General features: G+C 41.4%; 1 protein-coding gene across 1 annotated transcript; it reads left to right on the top strand.

Moving 5' to 3' along the window:
- Positions 1–468: 468 nt before the first annotated feature.
- LOC133423718 (B-cell receptor CD22-like) lies at positions 469–1,991 on the top strand (the record flags this gene model as incomplete). The annotated part of the gene is made up of 3 exons (XM_061714034.1): positions 469–877; positions 1,218–1,523; positions 1,598–1,991. Coding segments are annotated over 3 exons (1,020 nt in total), but the record flags the coding sequence as incomplete, so codon positions are not given.
- Between the last annotated feature and the right edge of the window lie 13,959 nt (positions 1,992–15,950).

Below are 15,950 nucleotides of genomic sequence, written 5' to 3'. Positions count from 1 at the left end.
AAATCCTCCCCGATTCTCCAAACTGAGATCACTCTGATGGCTGTCGATGCCTCTGCAGCAGGACATTAATATACCAACGACATAAATATCAATTTGACACAGAAGCATTTATAAAAACTTTGATTTTAACTGGTCTAAAGTACTTTACTTCACTCAACTTCACTTCAAAAATGCAATAGTGTGTACTGTATGTACATGCACTGACCTCCACCATTTACGTTTCACATAAATAGGAAAGTGTGTCCAAACTTGTGACTGGTACCAGGTGAACCTATTAAAGTGCCCATAACATGTGTGCAACTTGAAATTAGAGGACCCAAAATGTGATGTCATACAGTGTAAATAAGCCAAGTTGTATTTTAAGATCCATTCACACTTTCTTCATTAAAATTTATAGAAATGAATCAGATAAAATGTCATAAAACCTGTTACACCTGAAATATACGAATTATTAATTTATTTGTTTTGTTGAATTCCTATTTTACAGGTGTTTGGGCGGCTTGTTCTAAACCAGTAAACCTCTTCATTACTGCACCAAAGAAGATAGAAGCACTGGAAGGATCTTGTTTACAAATCCCATGTAACTACAGTACTGGAGATAGAGGATATGCTATATTTGACAAAACCAGACAGTTATTTGGAGTTTGGATTAAAAATAACGTTGATTTTCAAAAACATCCAGATAATGTGATTTTCAACAGTAGTAAACAAAATAACATCTACCCCATAAACATTACTGGAGACCTGAGAGAGAACAACTGCACCAGTTTGTTCTCTAATTTGAACAAAAGTCACTCAGACATGTACTTCTTCAGGATCGAGAACGGATCATTTATAGCAACAGCTGCTTGTGATGGTGTTCATATAACAGTTAAAGGTAAGAGTTTGTTTATTTGAAGTTTAAAATACACAAAAAAAGGAAAAAAGTGAAATCCGTAGATATTTAAACATCATGACAATTTGACTCTGGAACATGACTACAGGATTATCAGCAGTATAAATTATTCATCAACTAGCTTATTTAAAGTATCTTTTTTTATTAGCTTGTTATAGTAACTATTATTACTATTGTAAAACTGGTTTATTTTCCATTTTTTTTCCTCCATTTACAATTATATTAATGAATACAATTCTGAATTGCCTCCATGATATTCTAATATATATGATGTTGATATGTTAATATGATATTGTAAAATGTATTTGATGTGAAAACACAGATTATCCTTGGAGCCCCACAATCACCATCTCAGGTGATCTGAAGGAGAATGAGCGTGTCACTATAACCTGCTCAGCTGTCACTCCCTGTCCACACTCCCCTCCTGAACTCACCTGGAATCTCCAACAAGACTCTCACACACAAACAGAGAAAAACAAAGATGGAACCTTGAAAACTAAAATCCAGAAGATCATCACTCTGTCAGACACACATGATGGATACACCATCAACTGTTCTGCCAGATATCCTGTGAAGGGAGGACAATATTTCAAGACATCATGGACAGTAAAGACTCTCAATGTGTCATGTAAGTGATCCTGTTAACACACCAGAGTTGAGCTGTTTCTAATCAGTAAAGTGAATGTGTCACATGTTCCTCAGATGCTCCTAAGAACACCTCAGCATCCATCAGTCCAGCAGGTTTGGTGTCAGCAGGTAGCTGGGTGAACCTGACCTGCTCCAGCAGAGCCAATCCTCCCGTCAGCAGCTTCAGCTGGTTCAAGAAAAGAGAACATGGAGACATGGAAGTAGCTGAAGGAGACTTTTACAGCCTGAATGTAACAGATGGAGGAGTTTATTACTGTGTGGCCAAGAATAGTGTGGGGAGTCAGACATCACCAGATATCCATCTAAATGTTGACGGTAAATACTTAACTGCTCATAATCTTATGGTATGCCCTTTGTAATGTAATTCATGATGAAGATAACATTTTGTCACATTTAGCTTCAAATAATGCTAAGAAAAAGTGTTGTGATGTTTTTTAAGTCACTGTTCAGCACATTAAAATATTTTTAACTTAGAAATATAATAAATAGCTAACTCTTGCTATTAAATGCTACACTTAAATGTTTAATGTAAATCTAAATCTAAGTGTTTGACATAGAAGTTGAATCTAAATCAGAATCTTTTCTTGAAAGGATAACGTTAAAGGGGACCTATTATGAAAAACATGTTTTTCTTGCTTTAACATATATAAAGTGGTCTCCCCTCAGCCTGCCAACTCAGAGAAGGAGGAAAGCAACCAAATTCTGCAGTGTCTGTACAGCCGCCCGGATGAGCCGTCCAGTGTGATGTGGATCTACGAGCCGTTCAGATTCTGCTCCCGTCGTTACGTAACGACGGGCGCGATTTACATAGGTTGGCCTCTGATGTGTGAAACCACGCCCACAACTAACTCCGCCGGCCGGAGCTTCCACTATTTTTCCGTAGCGGTGTATCGCGTCATCACGTCATCGCATCATCGCGTCAGGCAGCCAATCAGCACAGAGCCTCCTTATCATAGCCTCCCCGCCCACTCAGAATCCCTCATAGATAATGAGGTTAGAGAATGGGAAGATAAAGACATGGCTCAGAGGCTGAATTTCTAATTTATTTAGCAAAAACAATCAAAAGCTTGTTTTTAAGACATTCAAGGCCTGTTTAAAATAGGTATTAGATGCCATAATAGGTCCCCTTTAAGTGCTAAAATAAAAGCTCCAGGAGGTCAAGGATGCCAAGGATGGGTTAACACAATCGGCCAGTTGCGTTGCTAAACACTGTAGCATCACTAGTATGAATTAGGAAGTAATAACAGCTCACCATTGGCTGAGCCGTCTGTCAATCAATCATATTACAAATAAATGTCTTTGACATAGGCGTGAAATCTAATAATTGAGACCAAAATGAATGAACCAGGACGTAAATATGTTTATTTCTCCAAAAGTTGGACATTTTAACATGGGAGTCAACGGAGAATGACTAGCTTTTGGAGCCCTCTAGCGGTCATTTGAGGAACTGCAACAGAATTTATTTCCACACAAGACTCAATCTTGAAGTTAGATTCTTGGCGCTTGGTGTATATGTTAGATGTTTTATTCAACATGTACTTGAACTGTTGGTTTCTCCTCTGTTTTTGGGGCATTGTGGCAGTAATACAATATATTTTAGCAGGCCAAAATCATTTTCTCAATTTATATGCCAAGTGTGGACTTGTATAGCTACTTGGGTACCACTCACTTTGAAGGTTTTTTTTGTATTTTATATATTTAATTGAAATTTTTCAGAGGGATCTCGATACTGGCCTGCTTTTCTTGGAGTTATTGGGATTATCTTCCTGATTGTATGCATTCGGTGAGTACAGTATCATTAATAAAAGCAGGATCTGTTTTTGACTTAGTCAGCATTCAAAACAGATTTTCAAGTTGTATTCAGTGATAGATGTTGATTTTAATTCTCATTCATCACTGATTATTTATCTTACAGTATTGTTTTGTATTGGAAGTGGACCCAGGCTGTAAACTCAACGGTTCATCAATTCCAGGTAAAAAAATCATTATTACCGTAGGACTCTAAAACTGATGCAGCATATGTTAATTACAGTACTGTGCATGTTATGTTATTAATGAGTCGAAATATGAAGGAATTAAATCAATTTAAAAAAAGTTCTTGGAAAATATATTTGACTGGGGATAAACGCTTAAATCCTCAGTGAGTCACTAAAGACATTTATTACTCCTAATACAGATGATTCATGTCCAAGTTTTTCACTGAACTTCATGCTTTTCCAGATTGAAACAAGTGAAACACTGGCTGCTGAAGAACCTGCAAGGGAAACAGAGGAAGAAGACATCCATTATGGAGAGATCGTATTCTCCAGATGGACATCTGAACCAACTTCAAACTCACAGGAGCTGCATACGGTGTATTCACAGGTTCGAGTGTGTGAACCAGCAAATTGATTACCACAGATCGCCAATAATCCAGAAGATGTCCATACTCAAGTCAGGAAAAACTGAGTTGATTACTTTGAACAGGATTAACATGACATTTCCACATAAAAATTATGGTCAATTTTATTCAATAATGCCATTTATTTTAACTTTGTTTACAATAGTTATGAGGTTAATTTGTGTCATCCTCAAATGTGCATTTTCTGAAGGCCAGTTTCTTCACAATTTAGTAAAAAAATGAAACAAATAGACAAACAAAAACAAAAACCAATAACCCACACACCCTCAACCCTTTACCAGAAAGCATTTTTAAATGTTGGGGGTACTAAAAAGAAAAACCTTTGTCTGGGAAGTCAAAGGCGCTGGAGAGACAGAGCAGTGACGAGTCACATGATCGAACTGACCCGTCTGATGTTGTCAGACAATGTAACCTGGACTTCAGCTTGGAGTCTAAGCTCCAGTACATGGAGGGTTTTAGGATGAGTTAACGAGTCCAAAAAGGTAGAGTTGATAACAATTCAGTATGGGATGTTCTCATTTGAATGCCTCTGCCCTTCTGGGTCCATTTGCTCCAATTTCTCTAAATGAACGGTTCCTAAGAGGACAGGAATGGGTAGCGAGTAAAACTGGTGCACTCAGGGTCAGTGGGCTAAGAAGGGAATCCCAGATTTCCCTCTACCCAGCCACTTTGTTCAGGGCACCTGGGGGGATCCCAAGGCATCCCCAGGCCAGTCGAGAAACAGTCCCTCCAGATTGTCCTGGGTCTTTGCCGAGGTCTTCACCGAGGTCTAGTGGGACATGCGTGGAAAACCTCACCAGGGAGGCATCTAATCAGATGCCGAGCCACCTTATCTGGGTGGTGGAACAGCAGTCCTACTCTGTGCTCCTCCCCCTACGTGAGGGAGACCCCCAACATCCTGTGGAAGAAACTCATTTCGGCCACTTGCGTCTGCCATCTCGCTCTTTCAGTCACCACTCAGCTTGTCATCATAGGTGAGGGTAGAAGCCTTGAACGTAAATCGAGAGTCACCTTCTGGATCAGCTTCTTCACCACAATAGCCTGATGCAGCATCAGCATCACGTCAGAGCCCACATGCAGCTACATTTAGGTGGGCCACATACAACAAAAACTAAGACCTTATAACACCTACAGTATGTGACGTTTCAGACACGCAGGACTGATGCAGGGCCAAGCTGGACAATGACTAAACAGTATGAAAGAAGAGCTAAAGCATCCAACCAAACAGCATTAGCACTCCTCACATAACGGGAGAAATGTATTTATTTGACAAAAGGGGTAGATGCTGATGTCACCCCTCCCTCCGTCTGCTGGACTCCTGCGCTGCCTCACACCAGTCACCTCGCGTCCTCAGCAGGGGCCTTTCCAAGCTCTGGGGAACCAAACCAACTCAGGTGGATTCAGATCCTGTCCAGAGTTTATTGTTTTTAAGAGTTTGGATGGTATCACACCAACTTATTTATCAGAGCTTTTAAACTTTCACTGTCAGAGCTCTGGGATCAATGAGCCATCTGCTTTTGACACGTCCAGGATCTACATGAAAGACCAGTGGTGACTAATTTTTAATCACCGGTAAAAACTTTTTTTTTCTGACTTTTCCTCCAACTTGACTTATATTTTATTGTGTACAATTATTATTCATATTATTTCATTTAGCTTTTATTATTTCATTTTAGTATTGCTGCTTCTACAATGTTACTAGAAATTGTTATTTTGCTCTGATGTTCATGTTTTTATTTTGTTTCATCAGATAGATTTGCTTATTTCTTTCTTGATTTGTAAATTATTTGTTTTAGCCTGTACAGCACCTTGGTGATCTGTGGTATTGAAATAAACAGGACCTGATAAATCACGTTTTCTTCTTCACATTTTGGATTAATAAACCCAGCAGGGCCTCACTGTCGCTCCATCTCTCAGCGTATCTTATAGCTTCATAGAAGCTAAAGTTATGACATTTTGTTTGTTTCATCAAGTTTTTTTTTCTACCCACGTTGTGTCTTATAATGGTGAATTTCTTTGTCACGCTCCTGTGTTCATTTCATGTCTCAGATTCTGCCTCTAGTTTGTGATGAGGCTTATTTTTGGCTGTACTCTTCATCTCCTCTCCTCCTCCTCTCCTCTCTTTCTCTCTCCAGACATGTCCATAAAAATGGTTCAGAGTTATGCAGCAAACAAAAAGAAATTACATTACAGACAAACATCTGCAATACAGCTGAGCTACCACTAGATGTCAGCGTTTCCCTCCCTCCATCACTGTTCATGCACATCTGTGGTTCCAGCTGGTTTGTCTGCTGGTTGGAAATACAAAGAAAAGCAAGCTTAGCCCTCCGCTTTTTTACACTAAAATATTGTATTTTCTTATTATTCATTCTTGAAGGTACATATATATATATTCGATTTAATTATCTTTATATTTTCTTTTTCTTTCTTAAAAAGTCTTTGTCTTGAAATTTGTTTCTTGAGAAAACATTTGGATCTGCAGTTCTGGACATGAGATTTATGATTATTCTCACTCAAGTTTTAGAAACTAGCTAAATGAGAAAGTTAAGTCTAATGTTGTTTATCACAGTTTTAGTAAATCAGAAATGTTTTCCCCTTACTGCTTGTACTCACACGTGAGTCTGTTTGGTTGGTTTGCAGTTTTTCCTCTCACCAGCTTGTTACATATAGTTACATTTTATAGTGTAAAATTAGACACTGATCACCAGTAAGATACACTCAAACCCTGGAGCCATCAATAACCTCTATATTTTTATAACGGTAAGCTGCTCTCTCACAGCCAATGGGATTCCATGTCAAATTCACATGTCAGAATCATGAAACTCCAAAATGTTCAAATAGATTTTTAATTTATTTAATAAATATTAATGCATTCATTCATTTTCTTCCTTTTCTTTGTTTAAAAATTCATATTTTGAAAGAAACTAATTTGCCTTTATGTTAAACATCAGTTTTCCTCATTCACACATTTTTTATTTTGTTGAGATCAATTCATTTTTTGTACACATTTTATTAATTACACATTTCTTTAAACCTCTTTTTAAACCCAACCCCCCAAAAAGCAGCTCAGTGAGTAACTTTTGATCTGTTGAAGTAGAAATGTGTGACTTTGGTAAGAATTAGTAATAAAATCAGCTCGATGGATCTGTCGGCTTTGCCACCATCTAAAACTAATGTTCATGCTTTAGTCCATCTGATCTGGGACATATTGATCATTATTCTAAATTCAAGATGGTGTTTTATCTTCCAGTACAGTGACGTTTTGGAGAAACGAAGAAATCAACTGTGCAACATTTAAATCTTACTTTAGTTGTTTCACAATGATGCAGCATATTTAGAGCGCAGAGCTCTGGGTGTTACGAGTGTTTAAGACTTACAATTATATTTCCCTGTTGACATCAAATGTGTAAAATGTGTGTTTTTTTCTTTGGGTCAAGGTTTAGACCACAGCGGCTACATGAGGAACTTTTGGTCTGTCGCCGTGAACTTTCACACAACAACCACATCTCCCTTCACATCCTCCAGCTGCTGCTCACAGTCATAAGTGAGTCTGTTTGCTCAGAGGATTTGAAGTAGAGACGCTTCTCAGGAGCCGAGATTTAAATTCTTAGTTGATGATTTCAGTGTTTGTAAATCCAGGCGAGGGTTCGATGGCAGGTGTGTCTGACAGCGTGGTGACGCTGAGTGTCTTCTTTCTTTCTGGTGAGTTGTTTGGTCATTCTTATGGAAGAGATTTATATTAATATGTTTTTATAATATTATGCACATTGATCATGTGCATGATCTTTTGAGCTGCTTCCTTGTATAATACAATATTTATTACTACTATTTATTATTACTTGCTCAAATATACAATCTTTAGTCTTGGCATCCAAAATGGTTTTTATCTTGTTCCCGTTATTTATTATGTGTATATTTTAAATTGTATCAGAGTACTTTTTTGAAGTGGGATTGTAGGTGAGACTAAGGGTTCAGGTATGATAGCCGTCGGCAAGGGGTGTTTGACCAAACACAAAGGAGGCAGAACTTCCCTTTTCACCAGTCTAACAGGCTCAAGGAATGTGTGTGTTCTACAGAACAAAATAACAGATCCATAGAGAAAGTTAGGCTATCTGCAATAAGCATCCATACTAAATTATACTCTTAATATAACACCAAAGTATCATAACTCTGTCCTGCTTTCATAATAACATTAAAAAAAATATTATTATAACAAATATCAAATTTAGGCAAATGAATAAAATAAATACCCCAATAATATACATATTTAAACCTTCTTGGTAATTTAACTTTAACTAAATAAACAGGTTTGGGTAACATTTATCTACGGTGGCCGACAAGGGCCAAACGCACTGCAACGGCCTAATGCATCTCAGTTAAACGTATAGTCTGCAATTGTATTCAAAAACATTTATTGTTATACTGGGTGAAATGGTCCTTCCATCCTGAGAGTAGCCAGTGAATAATGTGTTCAGAAAAAGGAAAGAAAAACATCTGACCTCTCTGACAGCTTTAATCCTGTAAAAACTAACTACCGTATTCTCGCGACCATAAGGCGCACATAAATTTATTATTTTTTTTTTTTAAATGTGCCGGGCGCCTTATGAAACGGTGCGCCGTGTCTATTACCTGAATTACGGTAATGTGAGGCCGGCCACAATGAGAACGGTAAAGGGAGAAGGGGGCGGGTGAAGCCCCCGTGAGTTGCGGACGTGAATGAGACCATCCACTGAGCTGTTTAATGCGAAACAGATGATGAAGACTTTTAAGGATTTGCTTGATGTGTAAAGTGAAATAAAATACAATCAAACTAAGTTTTGCTCCCGCTATATTTTTAAATAAGCACACTTGTGCGTGTGTTCTGCAGCGCGCGTGTGTTTTGCATGTCGGAACCGATCGCACCTGCCGTGGGTTTGCGGGGTCCCATCGCCGCATCCCCGGGGCAGATCCGGCTGAAATGCCGGTGCTCTTTCCCCGGGAGCCCCTGCTACCAGTCCATGTGGGTTCCTCCGGTCCCGGCCGGTCGGAACCGGTCACGTTCCCCGGTTAAAGCCGCGGTGATGCGCGCTCCTCCAGCCCGACTTCCTGGTTCCCCAAGCGGGGTCCGATCGACCTGGTTCCCGGCCGCTTTGCGAGCAGAGATTTCTGGGGTCTGTCCCAGGTCGGATCAGCTTCACCCTTTGAGATTTTCAGCAATATCTGTCGGTTACAAACCCGGTACCGGACCCCGACATGCGTGTGTGTGTTTTTCGCGGCGCGAAACACACACATACTTATTTATGTGGTGCTTGCCTGCCGCGCTGATGGACAGAAACTGTATGGTGATTTTTAAAAGAAAAACTTTGCATAAGACGTTTCCAGCCGGAGTCATTATAAGGACGAATGAAAAGGGGGGGCTGGATGAAGGGATGATGATCAGAAGTGGCTGAGACAGTGGCGCAGCTGAATTAGCGGAGCGGAGCTCCTGTCGGATATAAACCCCGGTGCCAGATCCCCCGACATGCGTGTGTGTGAGCGGGTCCAGCGCGAGGGACCCGGGACCTGGGACCGCCGCGGGACCAGCGCGGGGGAGCGGACAGGGAGCGGACCCGGTCCAGCGTGGGGGGGAGCGGAGCGGGACCCGGGACCGCCGCGGTCGGGATCCGCAGCACAACGGGGTATGAAAAGTGTATTTACTCTTGTGCTTGCCTGCCACGCTGATGGACAGAAACGGCCGCCGATGGTGATTTTTAAAAGAAAAGCGTTGCCTAAACAGACTTTTCCAGCCAGAGTGAAATGAAAAGGGCTGGTGGCTGAGACAGGTTTATGTGTGGCGACCCGTGGTTTTTTTTAATTCTTTAATGCGAAACAGAATATGAACCTTTGAAGGGTTTGATTGATGTGAAAAGTGAAATAAAATATCAAACTAAGTTTTGCTTCCGCTCTATTTTTAGCGCGTGTGTGTTTTGCAGCGCGTGTGTGTGCAGCTCCGTCTCTGTAGACTGCGCCTTTTGGGTCGGTGCGCCGTATGTGTGTTTTAAAACCAAAAATGACACACAAAACTGAGGGTGCGCCTTTCCACACGGTGCGCCGTATGGTCGTGAAAATACGGTAACCCTAACCCTAACCCTAACCCTAACCAATCTGTTTTTTGCGCACCGAATGGAACGGATTGGTCCAGGACCAGAGGCTTGGCAGGGGGGAAAGAACCAATCAGATGCCCTCATTTTAAGTCCCGCCCACGGGATAATAAAATGATAAAAAAATAAAATTATAAAAAAATAAAGGATCCCCATAACTTTGATTGGGTGGGCAGGATGCACGTTTGGGTGGACACAGCCCACCCCTGCCCCCCCTTAAAACCAGCCTCGCTTACAGGTGAATGAGACATGGGGTAGTTTTGTTGAAAATGTGCTGTCCAAAATGTCCTGGAAAACTGGACTCCTGCAAATGCGCGTTCCCCAAAGTTTGTGGGGGGCGAGGCTTTGGACGGAGCGCTGACGGGAGGGGGAGGAGGGGGCGGGGCTTAGAGGAGGTGCCACTTTCAAATCTTGCTAGCTCTCAAACATCAGAAACCCTACCTTTAAGGAAAACGGCTTCAATTACAGAAATTATTTAAATTCACAAACTCAAAACGAGGTACAAAAAGAGGAACGTGGTGCAAATGAAAAAACGTGCTGCAAAAAACAAAGACAAATGCAGCATCATCAAACGCGCTGCAAATAGAGAAACGATGCAAAGCACAAAACGATATAAAACAAGAAACCATCTTAAAAAAAAAACGCTTCATAACCGGTTACCAAACCTGCAGGGGGCGCTCTCAGCCGAGACCGAACAGCTGACTGAACCACAGTGTTTACATCCATGGTTTAAACATACAGCAGGAACGGTAATGTGATTTTTATCTGACTATATTTATATACGAAGTTTATATCGCTAATATATTTTACACCAGACGATACAAGGCTGCACATAATACACATATTGATATAAAGCACCTGTTTTAATAGTACATTAACAAGCCCTCTTGTCACAGTCTTCCATAACATAAACCCTGTCCTTTTTTTCTTTCTGTCATTAACAAGCATAAAGGTGCGGGTATGGTTCTGCGTCACACACACGCAGAGCACACGGCGCACCCGTGATGCCGTCACGAATCGTTCAGAGTTCTCCGTCTCTCCATTTGGTCGCGGTGCAGTACCCCCCGCGGCCACTAGTTAGCGATCTTTTTCTGAATGGTTTATCCGACTTTTTCCGGTCACAGTAAATCAAAGAAATAAGGACAACTATTGTGCAAAAAACAAAAACAAAAAAAATCACATATAAACGAAGAAAAAAGCCCTGAAAGTTCACTACTGATTCAAACCGGAAACCGGAAATGCTTCGCTTTCAAACGAACCAATCACAGCCCTCTCGGTCTGCGTGTGGACGGCGTCTCCTCGACGCGTAGTTACAATTTTCGGGAGGTGCACGTCACTGACGGCGCATGTGACGGCGTGTCCTCTGCGTGTACAAAAACCACACGCCGTAGACACGGCGTCGTTTTGACGCAGAAGCATAATTCAGCCATAACATGTAATGTGCAGCGCTGTATGTTATGGAAGTGATAAGAGGGCTTTTTAATGTACTATATGTAACCTTAAAGGAGCTTGAGGCCGGATTGTGGCAGGATTTATGAAAAAAATCCGTATACATTTTAAGTTTTCTAGTAATAATGTCAGATGAAGCGTTCCAAACCCAAAAGAATAGCCCTCTAGTGTATCTCTCCTTTGCCTTGAACAGGCTGTGTGCTGCAAAATGTGCTGCAATTCGGTCCCGAATTTCCCGCGCTGGGCTGCGGATGTGACGTCACATGACGCTGCATGCACGTTCTCCCCGTTCTCCCGTGCCGGCTTCACTGTTGGCTGCAGTACCCCCGCCGGCCGTCGTGGTGAAGGGTGGCGCTAGAGAGTCTCATTTCTTAAAAGGAGCCTCAAGCTCCTTTAACAGTTGCTTTATGTAAATCTCTAATCATGATCTTATCTTATTAATATTATGTGCAGCCTTGTATCGTCTGGTGTAAAATATATTAGTGATATAAACATCGTATATAAATATAGTCAGATAAAAATCACATTACCGTTCCCGCTGTATGTTTAAACCATGGATGTAATGTAAACACTGTGGTTCAGTCAGCTGTTCGGTCTCTGTTACGCCGAGAGCGCTCCCTGCAGGTTTGGTAACCAGTTATGAAGCGTTTTTCTTTTGAAGATGGTTTCTTGTTTTATATTGTTTTGTGCTTTGCATCGTTTCTCTATTTGCAGCACGTTTGATGATGCTGCATTTGTCTTTGTTTTTTGCAGCACATTTTTTCATTTGCACCACGTTCCTCTTTTTGAACCTCGTTTTGAGTCGCAATGCAAAGTAGTATTTGCATATGAATGAGCCTGCTGAGCATGCGCAGAGGCTTCCTGCAGCCTGTTTGGGCGTCAGAATGAATGAGACGTATCCAGCCACTAAATTTCACGGAGACTGAGATCGAGATGTTGTTGATGAGGTGGAGGACAGGAAAACCACATTATTTGGTGGTCACAGTAAAAGTAGAAAAAGTATATAAATAGTATAAAATAAAGCGAGTGAGTGGCAGCACGCCGTTGCTGCCCGTGAGTGCCACGGCGCAATTTCGACTGGGGACCGGGGGGACATGTCCCCCCCCCACTTTTCAAAATCATGTTTTTGTCCCCCCCACTTTTTACAGTTTAAAAACTAACGGTAGGCTCAGCCTGTAATTGCAAATCATCAAGACACTCTGTGCGAAGACGGGACGGGAGCCCCGCCCCCCCTCCTTCCCTCCCCTCCCCTCTCCCCTCAGTGCTGCTCAAGGCTGATTTATGGTTCCGCGTCACACCAACGCAAAGCCTGCGGCGTAGGTGCGCGTCACCGCGTACCTTACGGCGTAGGCTCTGAGTTGTTTTAACCCGCGCGTAAAGGTTTCTCGCAAGCGTAAAACTCATTATATATATAAAAGAAAATCTGTGTCCCTTTAGGGGCTCCGTAGAGCCCCTAAACGCTCTACGGAGTCCCTCATTTGTTCTGTCCTCAGACACTCTCCAGTTGTCGCGGTGGGTGAAGAGGAGGTTCCCAGCGTGTCCTGGCACTGCGGCTGCAGCAGCAGAATCCTGACTGACGCTGTGCTTCAAACACAGAGGAACACGATCAGCGCTATTTTATTATAAGTCTGATATATGTTGTGATATGTGATGACATTATTAAGAGTATGACATGAATATGGCTTCATTTCACCACCTCACAGCCTGCGTGAGCCAGTTCCCCATGTCTTAAAGGGGACCTATTATGAAAAACACGTTTTTTCTTGTTTTAACATATATAAAGTGGTCTCCCCTCACCCTGCCAGCACAGGGGAGACAAAATACCATGAATTTCTGCAAGGTCTCTGACCCCCGCCGGGCAGAGTCCCCCAGTGTCACGTGGTTTTTTTTGAGCCGATTAGAATCTACTAGTGACAGGGCCCACAGGCTGGATTTATGATTTATGTAGAAAAAACAAGCTTTAGATTGTTTTTAAGACATTCAAGGCCTGTTTAAAATATACATTAAATGCCATAATAGGTCACCTTTAAATAAGTTCCTACGGGAGGGTCAGGGTTGGCGTAGAGATACGTAGATTTTTCGGTTAGTTTTTTCTTTTTAAATCCCAACCTTTGCGTAGAAGGTGGCTTGCACATCTTTCAAGACCTGTTTAGTGCGCAAGCAAGCTTTATAAATGAGGCCCCAGACCTTTTCGGTCTAAATAATCACAATGTTGACCAGGGAAAAACCTGTGTTATCTTGTTTGTTGATTTTTTCGTGATTGACTAAAATAAACATTAACTAACTATAACTATCTTACACGGCTGCCGGGGGGTAATTTATGATTTGCACATCGTCTTGGTCGCTCGGTTTATGGCATAAATCCATTTTACCTCTCTGGACTTTTAGGATTCCAATAAAAAGTTGTATCTGTTCCCCTTTTTCTAATATCCTGGCATCCCGGTGTACAACAGCTATTGGGCATCCTTACTACCGTTTACTGGCGCAGAAACGACCTTCTCGCCCGCTTCAGCTTTACAGCCTAAATGGTGTTGTTTACATTCTAGAGCGGTGCATGCTGGGGATTCTGACGTCACTGTCTGGAGGAAACCATGCACGCACACAGAGAGCCCATGCTGGGATTTGAATGGAGAACTTGGAGCTGTGAAGCTATAGTTTTGGTGGGCGGCTCTCATGTTACTGTCCTTGAGTCAAAATCAAAAAAAAAACTCCTTTTACACCAATAACCTTATTTTCTGTATCAAATTTGCAGTTCCTTACTTGTTTGTGGAGGCATGTTGGAGACATACTGTAAAACATGTTCTTCTCAAAACCTGATCAAATATGTCTTGTACAGAGAAATGGAGCTTCTGCAACCAACATTTGTGAATTAACCTGCATGACGAGTCCCTGATGGTCGGTCTGTTAAGTCGATAAGTAAGATTTCATGTTGATGGTCTATTTTACAGCATTCACATGTTAAAGATGTTAAGTTGAAATGTCCAACTCAGCAATCAAGTATGTTTTATAATATTAAATATTAATATGCAGCCATGCTCAATGCATGATGATGGAGGGTCAGACAGAGAGAGGCAGGGAGCTCTGATGAGCTCACATGTCTGAATTCAAGACTGAAATAAGAGCAGACGAAACGAAAAAAGACAGTATGTGTTATAATTATCATGTACACCAGTCCCCAAACCTCTAAACAGAACTTCTGCAAACAGGAACTACACTTAGTACTTTTGGTCATTTTAATTATACTGCCCCCTTTTTGTGCATTAACAGAAAAAACCCCCAACATTTTAGCATCTGTGGTGGTGAATATTAAATGTTTCCATACGTCAGAACAGTTTCTTTTCCTCATTTATGTGACTTGCCTTTGTACCACATGCTGCATCCATTCATCAGACATATTTGTGGATATTAAAGATCAAAGAGTCTTTGTGATCTTCCTCAGTTACAGATCATAGCGTATTTCATAAGAATTACAGGATCATCTGGCTTGTTGTATATGTTGGATGAGCACCCCAATAAAATTTTTGCTTTGTGAGACTTATTCTATAAACAGGTTCACTCATGTTGAACTGAGCACAAATTCTGACATTTTTGCACATTACAGTGCCTGGCATGTTGAGACGCTTCTTCGTGACTTGAAATGAGAAGTAAAAGATACATTTCATATAAGTTCCTCTTTAAAAACAGATGTGGCTGAAGAGTTACTTGTTTTAAAAAATGTCTTTGCTGTTCACAGGTCTGATTCATGAAAGAACAACGATCAACGTGTCTGAAATACATGGAACTTGTCCACATGTCCACATTGCGCACACATTTCCACTGCAGGTCTTAGATTTTATCACTGTTGCCTCACGGCAAGAAGGTTCCTGGTCTCAGGCCGGCAGGATCTTTTTAGAGTTTGCATGTGCTTGTGTGGGTTCCCTCCAAAAACATGCAAGTTAGGTTGATTGATGACTCTAAATTGCCTGTAGGTGTGTGGTTGTTTGTCTATATAGACAAAGATAGATAGAGTGGTGACCTATCTATCTATCATCTACCCACCCTCTTCTGTTTTACAGATCTTGTGTTATTATTTTTACTTCAGAATCTTATAAGTCTTGAGATTAGGTTTATTGAGGAAACATTTGGTATGCAGCTCTAGACATGACACTTACCATTCAAGTTAAATGCCATATGGGACTTGGTTAACACCCACTGGTGGTTGCTGTCTCATCGTTGATCGCTCTGACGGACGACCAACTGAACGATGGTGAACATGCAGCAGCCCTGAATCCTGGCTTCTGCTGAATCCTGGCTTCTGCCCCCGATAGGGGGAGACGTGCTGCCCACCAAGTTCTTACGTGACGATCTCATAGGTTTGGTGCTGGATGAGATCCATCTCATCTACAAACGGTAAGTTTGGTCCCTCAGACCAGGTGGGCCTTCAGCTGTTCCATGTTTT

The sequence above is a fragment of the Cololabis saira genome, chromosome 22, assembly GCF_033807715.1.
Source record: "Cololabis saira isolate AMF1-May2022 chromosome 22, fColSai1.1, whole genome shotgun sequence".
In the NCBI taxonomy this organism is placed as follows: Eukaryota; Metazoa; Chordata; class Actinopteri; order Beloniformes; family Belonidae; genus Cololabis; species Cololabis saira.
This window is presented reverse-complemented; position numbering and strand designations above follow the sequence as displayed.